Below are 14,112 nucleotides of genomic sequence, written 5' to 3'. Positions count from 1 at the left end.
TTTCTTGTTCTGATGTTAATCCTCTTTTGCGTTTTATGAAAATTTTCCGTAATTTACAAAGATTCCTTCTTATTTTTTTACCAATAAAATTTTCAACAATATCTGAACGAAATTTAAATGGTGAAATTAATTATTTCTTTTACCACAAAAATAAATAATTCGTTTTTTTCAAATTTCAGTCTATCAAAGTTGGTCAACATTAGGCTCCGGAACTTTGCTTAGTCTTTTTAGAAAACCAAACTCAGCTGACCTGAATTTATTCTAAAACGTATAGTCATTGATTTGATTGACCTATAGTTAAAATTAGAATACCGACTGAGGTTAATATGAATTTCAACGAGGTAATATTTTTTTGTTCATTTTTTACACGAAATGGAATTAAAAAGGATAAAGGTGGAATGGTATGCATACGATAACAATTTTTCTTGTTTGATTAAGCTAAGTTATTCTCAGAGTTTTTAATTGTTTAAACCTTCATTTGAGATATATATATATATATATATATATATATATATATATATATATATATATATATATATATATATATAAACAACAGAAATCATGATAGGGACATATTTCCAATCAGAACCTATCGCGGGACTGGTTACCTAATAAATTCTCACATAGGCTTTACCGATGTACACGGCTGAAATGCTGTAAATGCACATTACAGGGACTACAGACCACTAAAAACCTCTTCTAGAGTGGCTCCGATCGATTCCACGACTAATCGATCGATGTGCTTCTCGTATAAGGGTAAGGATATAGCCAACGTAAATTCTGGAACTTATTTCAAGAAGATTTTAAATTACGGAGAAATATTTATAATGGAGAATAATGGTTTCTAGCCTCAATAGATTCTGTTCAGTTTTTACGACTGCGGAGGCCATTTCTTATTGGACATATGATTAAATTTTGATCGATGAATAATGCGACATTTATTTCTGAGACTGTTATAGTTTTTTGGCCAAAAGCCGAGAGAATCACATAATAAACTAATGAGGCCTGCATTGGATCATTTGGACTAAACTTTTGTAATTATTTGTAGAATAACGGGATTGATACTCAACCCCACAAAGCGAATATGTACAATCAGCTTTCGGTTTTAGATACTCCTATAACAAAGAATGCATCACCCGATCTAACCTATATAACATTGAAAAATACAAAATCCAGATCTAGGGATGAAATTGACTGACATTTAGATTTTCACGGAAATGGATTTCTGATCTAATGATGAACGCGACCAAGTTTTGTCATTCCTAACTGATTGCCTAATATTAACAAAAAAAACTGGATTCAGTGGCATTATAGAACCCCTGATTTAGTCGTCATATTATTTTTTCACTAATTTCTTTCTTCTCTTGTTTACTCAACATAATATCACACGCCGTTTATCGTGCCATCGAAATCGAAGGAAATATCCGATTAGTGAGGGAATGGGATTCATTTCTATCATGCTCCGGGACTATTCCCACTAAGAAAACAAAATGTCAATGGTAGAAATATTGAGAACATTTTGAATGAAAAAGACCATGAATGGAAAAATTCTTCAAGTAAAAATATTATATTGTTTATATTTAAAGATTTAGACTGAAAGAGATTTTCCGAAATAGATTTGAATGGAATTTAAAAGTTGTGAAGCTATAATAACAAATGACTTGTGGAAGGTAGTGGTTCGGTGTGTCGGAAATGCAAGATTGCTGCATTATTTTCTAGTCATCTTAGAAAGATTTGTAATTATTTTTGGGAACATGTTGAGTAAGTAGAAACATTGTTTGTTCAAAATAGAGATGTTCCAAGTAGGTATTTGACAGAATTTTCCGAGTGGGGAGAGATGGGGGTGATGGTGCCTCGGGGCATACTCTTACCGCTCCGAGCGCGGCCCTCGCCTGCTGCTCCTGGTGTTCCCTCTCTCTCTGCTCCCGTTGCTCCCGGTGGTGTTGCTGCCTCGCTTGCAGCCGCGCCATCCCTAGGTACGCCGTGGTGGCTTCCGTGTCAGACGCGTAGTCGAGGGCTGGGGCGGCCGAGCCTGGTCTCGTTCGCGGCGGGGGACGGGATCGCAGGGTGCCTCCGGCCGAGCTGCCCCCGAGCGTCGCGTAGCGGCCGGCGTAACTGCCGCCTGCCCCCGTCGCGGAAGCCTGCAAACGGCACCAAAAAGGAGGTCTTGCTCTCAATTGGAAAGCGATTCGGACACTCACCGACCGTTCCTCGAGGAAGCCGTGCGAAATTCACCCACTTTCGCCATTTCATTTGCCCTTTTAATATGCCGAATTGTACTAATATTTAAACAATGAAAAGAAAACCGATTTAAAAGTGTTCTGAGGTATGAAAAACCAAATATGTATGTAAAAGAAAGAGGAATGAAATGATGAGCCATGTCATGTCGAGGCGTTTTATTAGACTGTGATATTTTGGGGCTCTTATAGGAACAAGATTTTGTGACGAAATACCGTACATACAATGCCACAAGCCTTCGTAGTCGTGCGCGACGCGCCATGACTACAAAGGCCTGTGACACGACTACGAGGTTAAAGCAAACTTTAAACACTATTGTATCGATATCGATAGCTTAACTGGCTAAAGCACTCGACCGGATATTGAGGGATCTGGGTTCGAATCCCTGTCAAGGCGAATGATTTATTACACTCTGAAATTGTTGCATTGAAATGCACATTAGCGGATGACTCCGTTAAAAGTTACTGTGGTGGCATCTCCCGTAGTTTATTCCGAAATTTGATGTTGTTAGTTGAATGAGTAATTGAAATATTAGCCAGTTCAAAAACCAAGTATTTAAAGTACTTAAATTGAATTTTCCGGCGGTATTAATTTGCAAATACTGTGGAACAATATAATTTCTGATAATGTTTGTTCAATAGAAATAATTTCTCGTACTGCATGTTATGTAATGGTTTAGTGTAGGCATCGTATGTGATTTGCACGATTTATCTTCAATTAACGGACAAGATGTGACATTCTAGTAAAAGTGAGCGCGGGTATCGAGCAGATCAATATTTAAAGAGATACAAGCTTAAATTTTGCTATCTAAAGGAAAAAATAACGGATCATAGAGATAAATTAGTCTTTTACATTATCAGTAACTGAAATATATTATCAGCGATTAGTATAATTCAGCGATACATATTACTGAGCGGGAGGGTTTACAGATTATCAGGAATCGCTCTGATATCATGAAGACGAACAGTTCTATGCAAAAAGTGCACTACTGTGTAGTTCTGGGCGTAACTGACGCTGCAAAATATTCCAATTGAAATAAAAAGAAAGGCTCGAAAACTTCTATCAAGTCTATTAAGTGAAATTTGGCTTATAAATTAAATAAATTTCAGTCAACGTATAGTATTAAAAATGCGCCAGTGATACGGACCAAAATAACTATAAAAGTAGATATACATTGCACTCCTTGTTATATACCTGTAACATCTTAATCTTTGGAGCTTAAAATCGACGGTAGTAGTAGAGATGTGAATTCATTGCTGACAATTAGGGTGGCAAATTAAGTTCACTGACGAAATTGTGGACTGTGTAATCATAATGATGCCCTAGTATAATAAAAGTAAGTCTCAAGCAAATTCAGCATTGGACGAGGCCGAAAAAGTTTTGCACATACGGAAGAGGGAACTAATAATCCCAAACTAGGCCCCAGTAATAACGGCCTCAATCGATCTATGACTCCCTTTCACTTGCTATCCCTTTGGGCATTAAGAATGTAGGTAGAAAGGTATCATTTCCAGTGTCATGGTCAATTAATGGAATGAAGAGCACTGGGATTTTGCTTTTGTCACCACTTCCACAAAAGGCAAAATTCCTCCATCTTCCTCACGGAGGCCCATGTCTCCACTCCTACTTTCAAATTGTGCGACGCCATTCATGGCCGACAGGAATAATACGTATTTGGAAAATGACAAGCTGTGCACAGCAATGTTTTCCTCCCAGCTGAATAAGGTTGGTATCGACCCACCTCCGCAAACTCAGGCCGCAAACCCCGTGCGAACGGTCTCGTCGACCCATCCGCCGCCCCATTGCTCTTCCCCCGCCCGGCATCCGAGGGGCCCTCCTCCATTTGGAGGCGAAAAGAAACAACCCCAACCCTCGGACCGAATGTGGAGGTGTGTGGAGGTGGGGGAGTGAGATCGATCGATACTCGACCTTGAGACTGGACCGCAGCGGCGCCGGGTGGTGCCTCCGATGCAGCATGAGGAGTGAGCCGTAGTCCGCGGCGGCTGAAGGCCCTCCGGAGCCAGGGGACGGCGCGCCGAAGTCGGAGCGGTCAACCCTCGCGAGGTGCTGGTCGCTGCCGGAGCGCAGCACCCTCCCGCCCGGCCCTCTCGTCTGGCCGAAGAGGGAGCGGGGGGAGGGTGTGGCCTGTTGGCTGAGCCGGCGGGAGATTGGCGGCGGTCCTCCGTAGAATGTGTGAACCTGGTAATGCGAGAGGGAATTGCACCCCTTGCGAGGATACCCCAAAAACAAATAGATGCAAGGTCAAGGGGGAGAACAGAGCGGGTGAGTGAGTGCACAGAAGAGACAGACGGGGGGGAGGACATAGAGGGCTACAGTAGTGCGAATACAGTGAAGTGAGGGCACATGACACTAATATGTATTAATGTGGACTCATAAATCAATAAAAAAACTTCATTCAAAACATTTACATATCCTTCAAATGATACAGAGACAAGCTTGATAGAGTGAGTGAAAACAACAATTCTAGTTGAGATTAAAGTGAAAATGTGCGTAACAGTGATTAGCGACAAAATTTCCTTTGAAATGTGATAATTTTTATACAGTGCAAAAGTACGAAAAATATTTGGTGCAATGAGGTTTTAGGAATTAGCACATTGTAGCCGCTTGTGATTTGGGTGCAATTAGTTAACAGTTCATTGCAGCTATATAATCATGTTTGTCTATGTTAGAATCCGCACTGAGCATGAGAAACCTTTTCCCCGCCTGCATGAACAGCCAAAGAGCCCGTCATTGCCGTAAGGATAGATTTAAACCTTAAAAGCAGTCAAAAACCACTAAAAGACATTATCGTGAAAAAGTTTCATGCCCTAATCTGGATTCCAACATAAAACAGAATTCATCACAACATATATTTCCGTGAATGTCATAGCATTTTATGTACTCTATTCTAGCTTACCAACTAGATAACAATTCATGCAAATCCATAATTATTAAGCAAAAGCTTTGTGAGAGTGCGTGATAATCCCTGCATTCATCAATTCAATGGAAATTAGTTCCAAGTTTGCTGAAAATAGTCTACTGAGAAATGGGAGCAAAAATCTGATGGTATTGCACGTATTTTATAAGTCACGAAAGCAGAAAAAAATAATATTTTTACTCGCACGCCACATATTTCATAGGGTTGCGTGCCAAAAAAGTTATAAAGTAAAGCGACCAATATTAATCCCTGAGAATATGCACGATTTCATGGAAAAAATAGGCATAGTCGACTGATTAAATGAGTTTTTCTGTTTTTTTTAAATAAATAAACTGCTCGGAGGCAGAAACAATCCTGTGATTACAATTCAGCATAAGACCGTGTCGTGCAGTCTGGAAACCGCAATTCCTGATCAACGAATTAAAAAAAAGGTCGAGTACTGATAGTCTGATAGGAACTTAAAAATCTCAAGACGACTTGACATCTATATCTCGTCCAAATAGTGCTGTGCGAGTGCATTTATCTTTCGTAGTGTGCAATCTGCCGCCGCATGCGAGTTGCATTGAAGCACGGAAGACCACCGCTTTCCAAGCCTCAAGCAGACTAATTGACATACTCACCTTCTCTGCGAGGGATTCGAGTGTTTTGGGGTAGGATCGGTCGAATGAAGTGGAAAAGTGTTGCGGGAGGGTCGCTGGACGGGGCTGTTCCGTGATGACGGGCGGGGGCGGCTGGTATGCCCACGGCGAAGAGCCGCCCATCTGGGACCCCGGTTGGGTAGTTCGATGAGGGTGCTGAGGTTGGTGCTCTGGGCGAGAGTTGTAATAAAGGTAGGGCTCTTCCGCGGCATCTCGAAAAGCTCCGTGGACGCTGCTAGACTTCTGGACCTGAGACAAGAATTGTTTAAATTAATAAAATTGGTATTTACTCCACTCTCCAATTGGTAAAAATTTGAGTATTTTGGACAGAATCTATCCCCCAACAAGTTAACTTTTTCCCATAGATATTAATGATTTGTGGTTGTTAAATAAAAAAATATAATTCCATTGTTTCTGAAGCGATTCATTTCATTTGATTTTGAAGTTTGTATTGGTTTATAAGTACGACATGTAAATTACGAGTGAGGAAAAGGACGAACTGATGATTAACTCAAAAGTTTGTTGAAGAAAGGCATTGTTTAGGACCCCGCAGATCGAGATTTAATCCCTATTAACGTAAAATGTACGGAGGTTGACGTTTTGTACTCACACTCATAAAATCACTCGTGATCAAAACCTTTCCTAACGACAGGAATCTACCAATAGCATTTGGGGGCAAATATTACGTTGAAATAGTCCCTGGCATTGAAATATAGTCAAAAAACCACAAAATCAGGGCTATTTTGGTATAAATATCATAAAGAAATAATGGACAAATAATACATATTGATGAGCGTTTTTATTTCATATGATTCCAATATCTATCAACCTTTCTCTTCCCATACCGTTAAAAATTGTTTAGAAGCATGTATGTTTATTTTTAATTCCATCGAACTAAAAAAGACAATTTCACAGGTTCATGCTATGATCAGGCAAAACGTAGCTATTCATAGAATTGAACAGATTGTAGAGATAATTATGCTCGTTTATCCTACCAGAAATTAATGTTTGACTCTCCTCACGTACTTAACATGGTGAACAAATTCCCAAAGCCCAATTACAGGAATCACTTAAAATATTATTTCATTATACTTCTATATAACAACCATGGATTTTACCTTCAAACATATACAAAGAAAAGGTTAGAAATATAACAGAAGGGAAAATTGAAAAGGGAAGATACCGAGAGAGAGACCGAGAGACAAGTATATAAAAAGGACATAAAACAGAAAAACTATAATTGGGTGAGAGAACTGACACTAAATAGAGAAAAATGGAGGCTACAGTCAGTGAATCGTATGAGAATTGTTAATAATTATGATGAAAATACAAAAAAAAGTCGTCTGACGATTGGGTTGATTTCTGGCCACATATTTTTAATGTTTATACGCCTGGGAAAATTAAATTACAAAAGAAAAAATACATTTTTGGGTTTCTTACGCAAGGTGATGTCATTAATTAAAATTCTTAATGAATTTGTATAAAAATAATGCAATATACTTAATATTTGAATCCCTAATTGAAAGTGTTGTGCATATTTAGTAAAAGTCAACCCATATAAAAGGTTTTATAAATTTAACAGTCCACAATGGTACCAGCATTTGGATGATATAGTTTTATTCTAACGGATAGCAACAGTAGTGACAAGAAAAATTTATTGAAATAATGATCTTAATGATGGGGAAAGTCTACGTCAATTATAGTTAATCCAGGTACAACCAATGAAGTTTTAGAATCATGGGAAGCAACTCACATTTCATTAGGGTTAATAGTGGGTTATTATGTAATACAAGTCATAATGTATTCAAAAACTGAGACAAGAGCTATTTAACGGGTACCTTCTAATTTAAAACTTTAAGTATAACGATCGGAAGCTTTAAACGAACCTTAGGTATTTCGAATATAGAGAGCGTTGAAAACACCTATAAAAGATCAATGGGAAATCTTAAATGTAAACCATAATTTATCTATCGAAAAAATAATATGATTACAAAATAATGTAAGATGACCTCATTAAGATGTTTTTACAGTAAGATAATTAGGCACAAAATGAAATCAAAAGTGGATCTTGAGAATTAGATACCTTCAAGATAAATTAACAAATAAAGTCGAAATCACTAAGCGAGGCATTCCCATGCATTATTTATGAAGTATATAAATATAAGTACATAAAAATCAAAATATTTTGACGGGTGACACATACCTAGTAGGCATCCACTGATCAACTTTCCAAAGCAGAAGACGGCATCTTACTTGGCAAAAAACTTCTAAATATGGGCATTTAAATTGATTCGAAATATAAATTTTTAAAAGGCCTAAAGCCTAAGACCTAAAAAAATCCATTCAATAAGGTGATCCGTGTTTGAAGACAGTTGACGCTTATCTTTATTAACATAATTGTTATTTTTTGGATTATACATAGACCGGCGATACTAACTCATAGCCCTTATCATAAGATAAAACCATAATTAGCATACTAATATATTATATATATATTAAACATATTGTACATGCATATCTACTGGTTGCTTATGAAAATACATTAAAATATACCTTCCAACATATTTAATACTCACAATGAAACAAAACTCTTGGTGTGGAGAAAAATTGAACATTTGAGTCCCACCGGTATTACTGGATGGATGTAATAGTACCACGACCAATTACTACGCAGCCAAATTCAGTTAATTTGGTATATTAGGATTGGAGATTTCATAGTACTTTTTTCAGGGGTATTAATAGAATATTGATTGTTCTTCGTGAAGTATCTCAGGGACTCAAGTTAGATAAGATTTAACCTTGATTTGAAAAACGGAATGAGCATCGTGTGAAATATTGAAAAATACGCAATCATTTCAAAGCATAACCTCATTCTGAGCATGAGAAGAAAATCACTAGAGATATGATTGGTATGAATCAATCAAATCTGATTGAACACCTAGCAATCTATCCTGAATCTTCTGCCAAAGCAATTTAAGCACAAGATTTGAAGCACCATCCCTTCAAACCCATCCGTACATCAAACAAAAAAACTTGAGCGTCGGCAATAAAGGTGACGCTTATATGTCCACGAAATTAACCCCATTATTCACAAAAATTAAGGGTTTTTTTCAGCAACAATACTAGACACGAAATGATGGATGAGATAGTAGAATTCAATGCATTGACGTCGATCGGAGAATAATAAAGGAAAAAATATTATTTGTTCCTCAATATCTAGCCAAAAAAACAAATATGGGGTTCTTCTAGTAAGAAATAGCCACCTAAAACATCTCTTCGGTAATCTCTGCGAATTCGTTAATGGTGCACAAGGCGCTCAGATCTCAATTAAATGTTCTAAGGTCTTCTTCTGAGATCTAATTAACCACAAATAAAAATAGGTTTTACTGGAACATAAATAATTACTGTGCTACTATCCAACACGCTCTCGTTAGTAACATAGAAAATTGTCATTCAAAGGTACTACGAATTTAAATGCAGTAACGTGTGGTGTAAAATACTGCTTTAAAAATGCTATAATATTAAAAAAAACAAGAAATTGCAAATGATAATAGCTTACTAGCTATTGCTAATTACTTACTTATTTTAATAAATAGAATTATATAAAAGAGATAACTTTGGCAACGTAACCCATTCCCATTGAAGTTTTACCCTTTTAATTTTATCAATACGCTGTATTTCTCCATTTTTATGAATACATTTAGCCATTGAATCCTGGTAGAGAAGGTTTTTAGTCATCGTTCTTTCATTGCAATGCATCTTCAATTGGTCCTGGTGTACCCTCAGGGCGATCGGCTTACATTTAGTTATATTAATCTCATTATCTGTATTCTCTAGATTTTAGAGAAGGAGAATTATATCAAGCTGTCACAGACCACAGGTTCTTCAAATCGAATATCAATTATTATTTTTTAGGTATTTATTTTTAGAATTCCTTGAATATTTAACCCTTGAGGGAAGTGCACTTGGCGACCCGCGGGGTCAGTCGGCAAAAGAGCAAGGGGATGTGTACCTGTTGGTGCCTCCTGGGCTGCGTCTGCGACTGCATCTGGGCCTGCGAGGGTGCGTGGTGCGGCGCCTGGTGGTGGTGGTGCATCCTGCGGTGGGAGCCGTTCCTTCGCCCGTGCCCATCATCCTCCTCCTCCTCATCTTCCTCCTCCTCCTCCTCGTCGCCTTCCTCCTCCGCCTCCATGCCTTTCTTCATGACGACCACGGGCGGCGGGAGCGGCTTGAGGTTCTCGGGCCGCACGCCGCCTCCAACGCGGCCCATCCCCCCAACTCCTCCCACGCCACCCACCCTCCCAGTAGCCACGCCTCCACCCCCTACCACCCCACCGGCCGACCCGGGCACGCCCCCGGAGCCGGGACCGCCCGCGGCCCCCACGACTCCCTGCCTCGGCTGCCGGGTGACGAGGACGAGACGCCTCGGGATGGACATGATGATGACCACGTCGTCCAGGCTCATCCGGGTCACGTCGACCATGTTGACGGCGAGGATCTCGTCGCCGACCCCCAGGCATCCGGAGCCGGAGACGGCGGACTCGAGGGCGACACGGGATATGAAGACGCCGTCGCTCCGATCCCCCCCGTTCCCCTCCCGTATATACAGCCCGAGTGTCTGCCCCGGCCGCTTCACTATCTCCACCAGGTTGACCGCGTACCTCGCGTCCTGGAGATGCGGGAGGAACACGCGTTAAGGTGGGTTCGGAGGGGCCCCGCATCACGGGCGGGGGAGCTCGGGGCGCGGAGGAAACACCCCGCTTCCACGAACAATTGCGAAATGTCACGATGGATGGCATATGCTTCGAATTGCATTGCTCGGCTCCAACCATCGCCTTATTGCTAATTTTAAGAAAATATTATCCTGCCGCACAATTTTAAGGTCATGTTACAGAGTCAGAAGGGATTTGGATTAGATGTAAGAAACTCCAATGACCTACTATATTCAGGTGTTGCAATATTTTTTCCCATTAATAAATAAATGGGAATTCACATAAATGCTTTGATTATAAATTATGGCACGACACAGTTCAGAATGTTTGGGGATCGATTATAACAATGCAATGACTTAGGATATTTGAATGTTCAAATTTGATGATGAGATTTTAATGCTTATGCTTGAAAATTTTCAATGATTTCTATTTCTCGACTTAATCGATGAATAGTTTAATTCATTTTGAATTATTCTATTTTTTAATCCTAGGAAAAATCGAAGCCATCACTAGAATTGGAAAGAAATTAGCGATTTAATTTTGTAATACCATCCTGATTATCAAATTTTATCGATAAGTCATTAATAGAAAAATGACATTCTCAGGATAACTCTCTGTCAACCGATAAATACTAGTTATTCAGATTCTGTAAATATATTTAAAAATGTCTCTCATTTATCTTAAGGATTTAAACCATTTTTCAGATTTGATATTGCCTTTAAGATATATATTAATTTACATAAGTTGAAATAGTCCCATGTGGTTAATTTAAAAAAACCAAATATTTTATGCAATATATGATTTCTCAGTATTCAAGTTCACAGTCATTACTACGCCCGCATTTCTTTTAAATAACGCCCGGAGGCAAACATTTTACGCGTGCTCAAATACATATTTCGATAATTTAATTTGTAAAGACTAATTCACTTATCTAATAATGACATTTTCCTTGCATGAGTTCAAATATTTTTAGGAAATTAACTATCTAATTCAATGCTACCATTTTCATAGCCACTGTGGGGTACACTATTTCCAATTAATGTATCAATGCTTCGTGGATTGATGAGTGAGACGAGCAAAATGAAAAGTACTGTGAGATAGTAAAATCTCCAGCATTTTCAACCAATGATTTACGAGGGCCATACTGAACCTCCAGTACTTAAATTCATGCACGGATTTCCACAAAAATATGAAGTTTTGGTAAATAAGAAGAATAGCAAATACTACGCTAGCCAATGAAATCGGAAGTCAGAAGCGGTTTTGGGATGAGGCCGACTACTGTGGTCAGTTCATCTGATTAGAGTGGCTGAGTAATAGAGCAGAGGGGTTTTTTTAGAGCGTGGAGGAACATTTAATCGGTATTATTCCCTCTTAAAGATGCAAAAATGTAATAAAAGCGGGGATTATAAAGAAAAATAAACAAATTTTCAGGTAACATAGAAGCATGTAACTAGTACTATTGCTGTGGAACTGAGAAAGAGGAGGGAAAAGTGCATTGTTTTGAGATTTTTTCACATGGATGTAAAGTATAGATGGTACTAAAAAGATGACATAAAAGGATAAAGATCTTGGACTTGTTGATTTGGAGCAGAATGTTTAAAAACGGTTGGATGATCGAGTGGGGTGAGATATTTGAAGGTTTTAAGGGGAGTGCGGGATGAAAGGTGAACGTGGAATACTAGCGGAAACAGTCGAATGGACTTGTGCGTAAGGATTCATACCTGTCAAAACACATGTTGAGGGCACTGTAAAGTAAAAGCAGACGAGATAAAGGAGGAGGATAATGACTGATGATTTGAAAGATAAGAGGTTGACATTGAGGGAAGAGTGGAGGAAACCAAATGCTGGATTGGAGAAGCAGGAAATCTGCATTAGCAGAAAACCAATGATGAATGAAGGATGCTTAAGGGTGCACAACTTCAGTGACTCATTATTACACGAGCACATTGCTGCAATTGAAGGGTTTTTCACAACGGAAGCAGGATAGGAAACACCGATAAAATAAATTCGCCATCTGCGGGAGTCTAACCCGAATCCTCGGCGTGAATAAGACTCTAGACACTACAAGACACCGAACACGTATGCTAGTAACTACGAACAACAAGCGTGCACAGTGAGGAGGGGGGCAAAGAGGAGTGCGGAAGGGCCTAGGATCTAACCTGGAGGGCGAGGAACTTGGCCGCCGCGTCCGCCGCCGCCCTGCCCATGTTCCGGGGGTCCAGCATCCGCACCACCATCTCCCCCCGCCGCTCCACCGCTTCCAGGGCAGCGGCGGTGCTCGCGTCGTGGTGGTCATTCTCCACCGTCTCGATCTGACGGAATATTTCCGTCGAGATCCCGCTCACCTGCGCGCACGAAGAGCGGAAGGGAGAAGAGGAGAAAAGGCGAACGAAAAGAGTGAATAAACGCATCGAACCGCCATGGAATGCAAAATGGATGCTAACTCCGTGAAGTCCCGCCAAATGTAAGTACTCGGCGCTATCCACCAGTAGAAAATGATTTTAACTGTGTGACTTCAGTACTGACGCATATTTACGCAAAGGACATGATGACTTAATGGTTGAAGCACACTGCCAATTATATTCGGTCACCAAAATCGATTTATAATGTCATAGTGAATGGGTTATAAAATTTACATACCTGTACACATGCATATTAAGATTCACGTCTACACAAAATTCGATAAAATATTGAGTGTGTCAATGTACATAAATAAACATTCTTAACCTTGTCCACATCACGCAGGACGACCCCGTTGACGGTCGTTCGGTATAGTTAAGCTCATTCAACAATCCAAATACGGGGAAACATCCATCTCGTTCAATGGACAAGATTTAAGACAAATTTTCTTAAAAATATTTCATGAAAATAATCGCATGTTCTAGCGCGCAATTTAAACGGATAGTGGCAATTGAGATTTCGGCTCTTAGAGCCATTTTGCCTCCCGGCGCTTTCCGTCCCTCCCCACTTCCACTCACCTTACGGAAGTCGCCCTGGACGACCATCGGGGGTGGTTCCCCTCTTCCGGAACCACCCCTTCCCAGACCCTGGGACCCCGTGCCGCCGGTGCCAGGCATCTGCCCCTGTCCCGGCTGACCCCCGCCACCTTGCTGCTGCTGCTGCTGACGGCGGGGGCTCGTGGCCATATCCGGGGCGCCATCGCGCCCTTCCTGCGGGGAGAGAAGAAGGCGTCAGAATGAGGAACAAACTCCGGTTGGGGCTCTCAGAGATGCAAACCCACGCGCCCAGGTGAACAGCGACGAAGAAATTGCACATAATTCCTTGTAGGTTAGCTTGGGATTATATTTTTAAGATCTAGGGTTGGCGAGGTAATTAGGAATGGGAAGGATATCTTCTGTCTCACTGGTGGGTACATATACATTTTCCATCAGCAATATTTCCAGGAGAAAGTCTACCGAGATATAGGAATCTTCAAAAATCAAATAGATATAAGTTTTCATCCCACCTTCAAAAAATTCCACGCACATTTCATTCGTATTTAACATACGAATAGCATAATATGCCGAGGAGCGCACTGCGCATTCTCTAAAGAACGAAGCTGTGAGATGATGCACCTCGCGTTTTC

At 40.1% G+C, this 14,112-nt stretch overlaps 1 protein-coding gene across 1 annotated transcript in view; it reads right to left on the bottom strand.

Moving 5' to 3' along the window:
* Positions 1–13,623, bottom strand: part of RhoGAP100F (Rho GTPase activating protein at 100F) — a 90,461-nt gene extending 76,838 nt beyond the window's left edge. The window contains exons 1-7 of the mRNA XM_071588807.1: positions 13,505–13,623; positions 12,686–12,871; positions 10,150–10,483; positions 9,827–10,068; positions 5,797–6,063; positions 4,168–4,437; positions 1,872–2,141 (exon numbers count right to left, since the gene is read on the bottom strand). Of these exons, the coding sequence (XP_071444908.1) occupies positions 1,872–2,141; positions 4,168–4,437; positions 5,797–6,063; positions 9,827–10,068; positions 10,150–10,483; positions 12,686–12,871; positions 13,505–13,603 (1,668 nt within the window). The 5' untranslated portion in view covers positions 13,604–13,623. The remainder of the gene's footprint in view (positions 1–1,871; positions 2,142–4,167; positions 4,438–5,796; positions 6,064–9,826; positions 10,069–10,149; positions 10,484–12,685; positions 12,872–13,504) is intronic.
* Positions 13,624–14,112: the final 489 nt, after the last annotated feature.

This window comes from Hetaerina americana, unplaced genomic scaffold (assembly GCF_022747635.1).
Source record: "Hetaerina americana unplaced genomic scaffold, ioHetAmer1.1.p SCAF_3, whole genome shotgun sequence".
Lineage (NCBI taxonomy): Eukaryota > Metazoa > Arthropoda > Insecta > Odonata > Calopterygidae > Hetaerina > Hetaerina americana.
The sequence above is the reverse complement of the archived record's forward strand: the minus strand, read 5'-3'. Positions and strand labels throughout refer to the sequence as shown.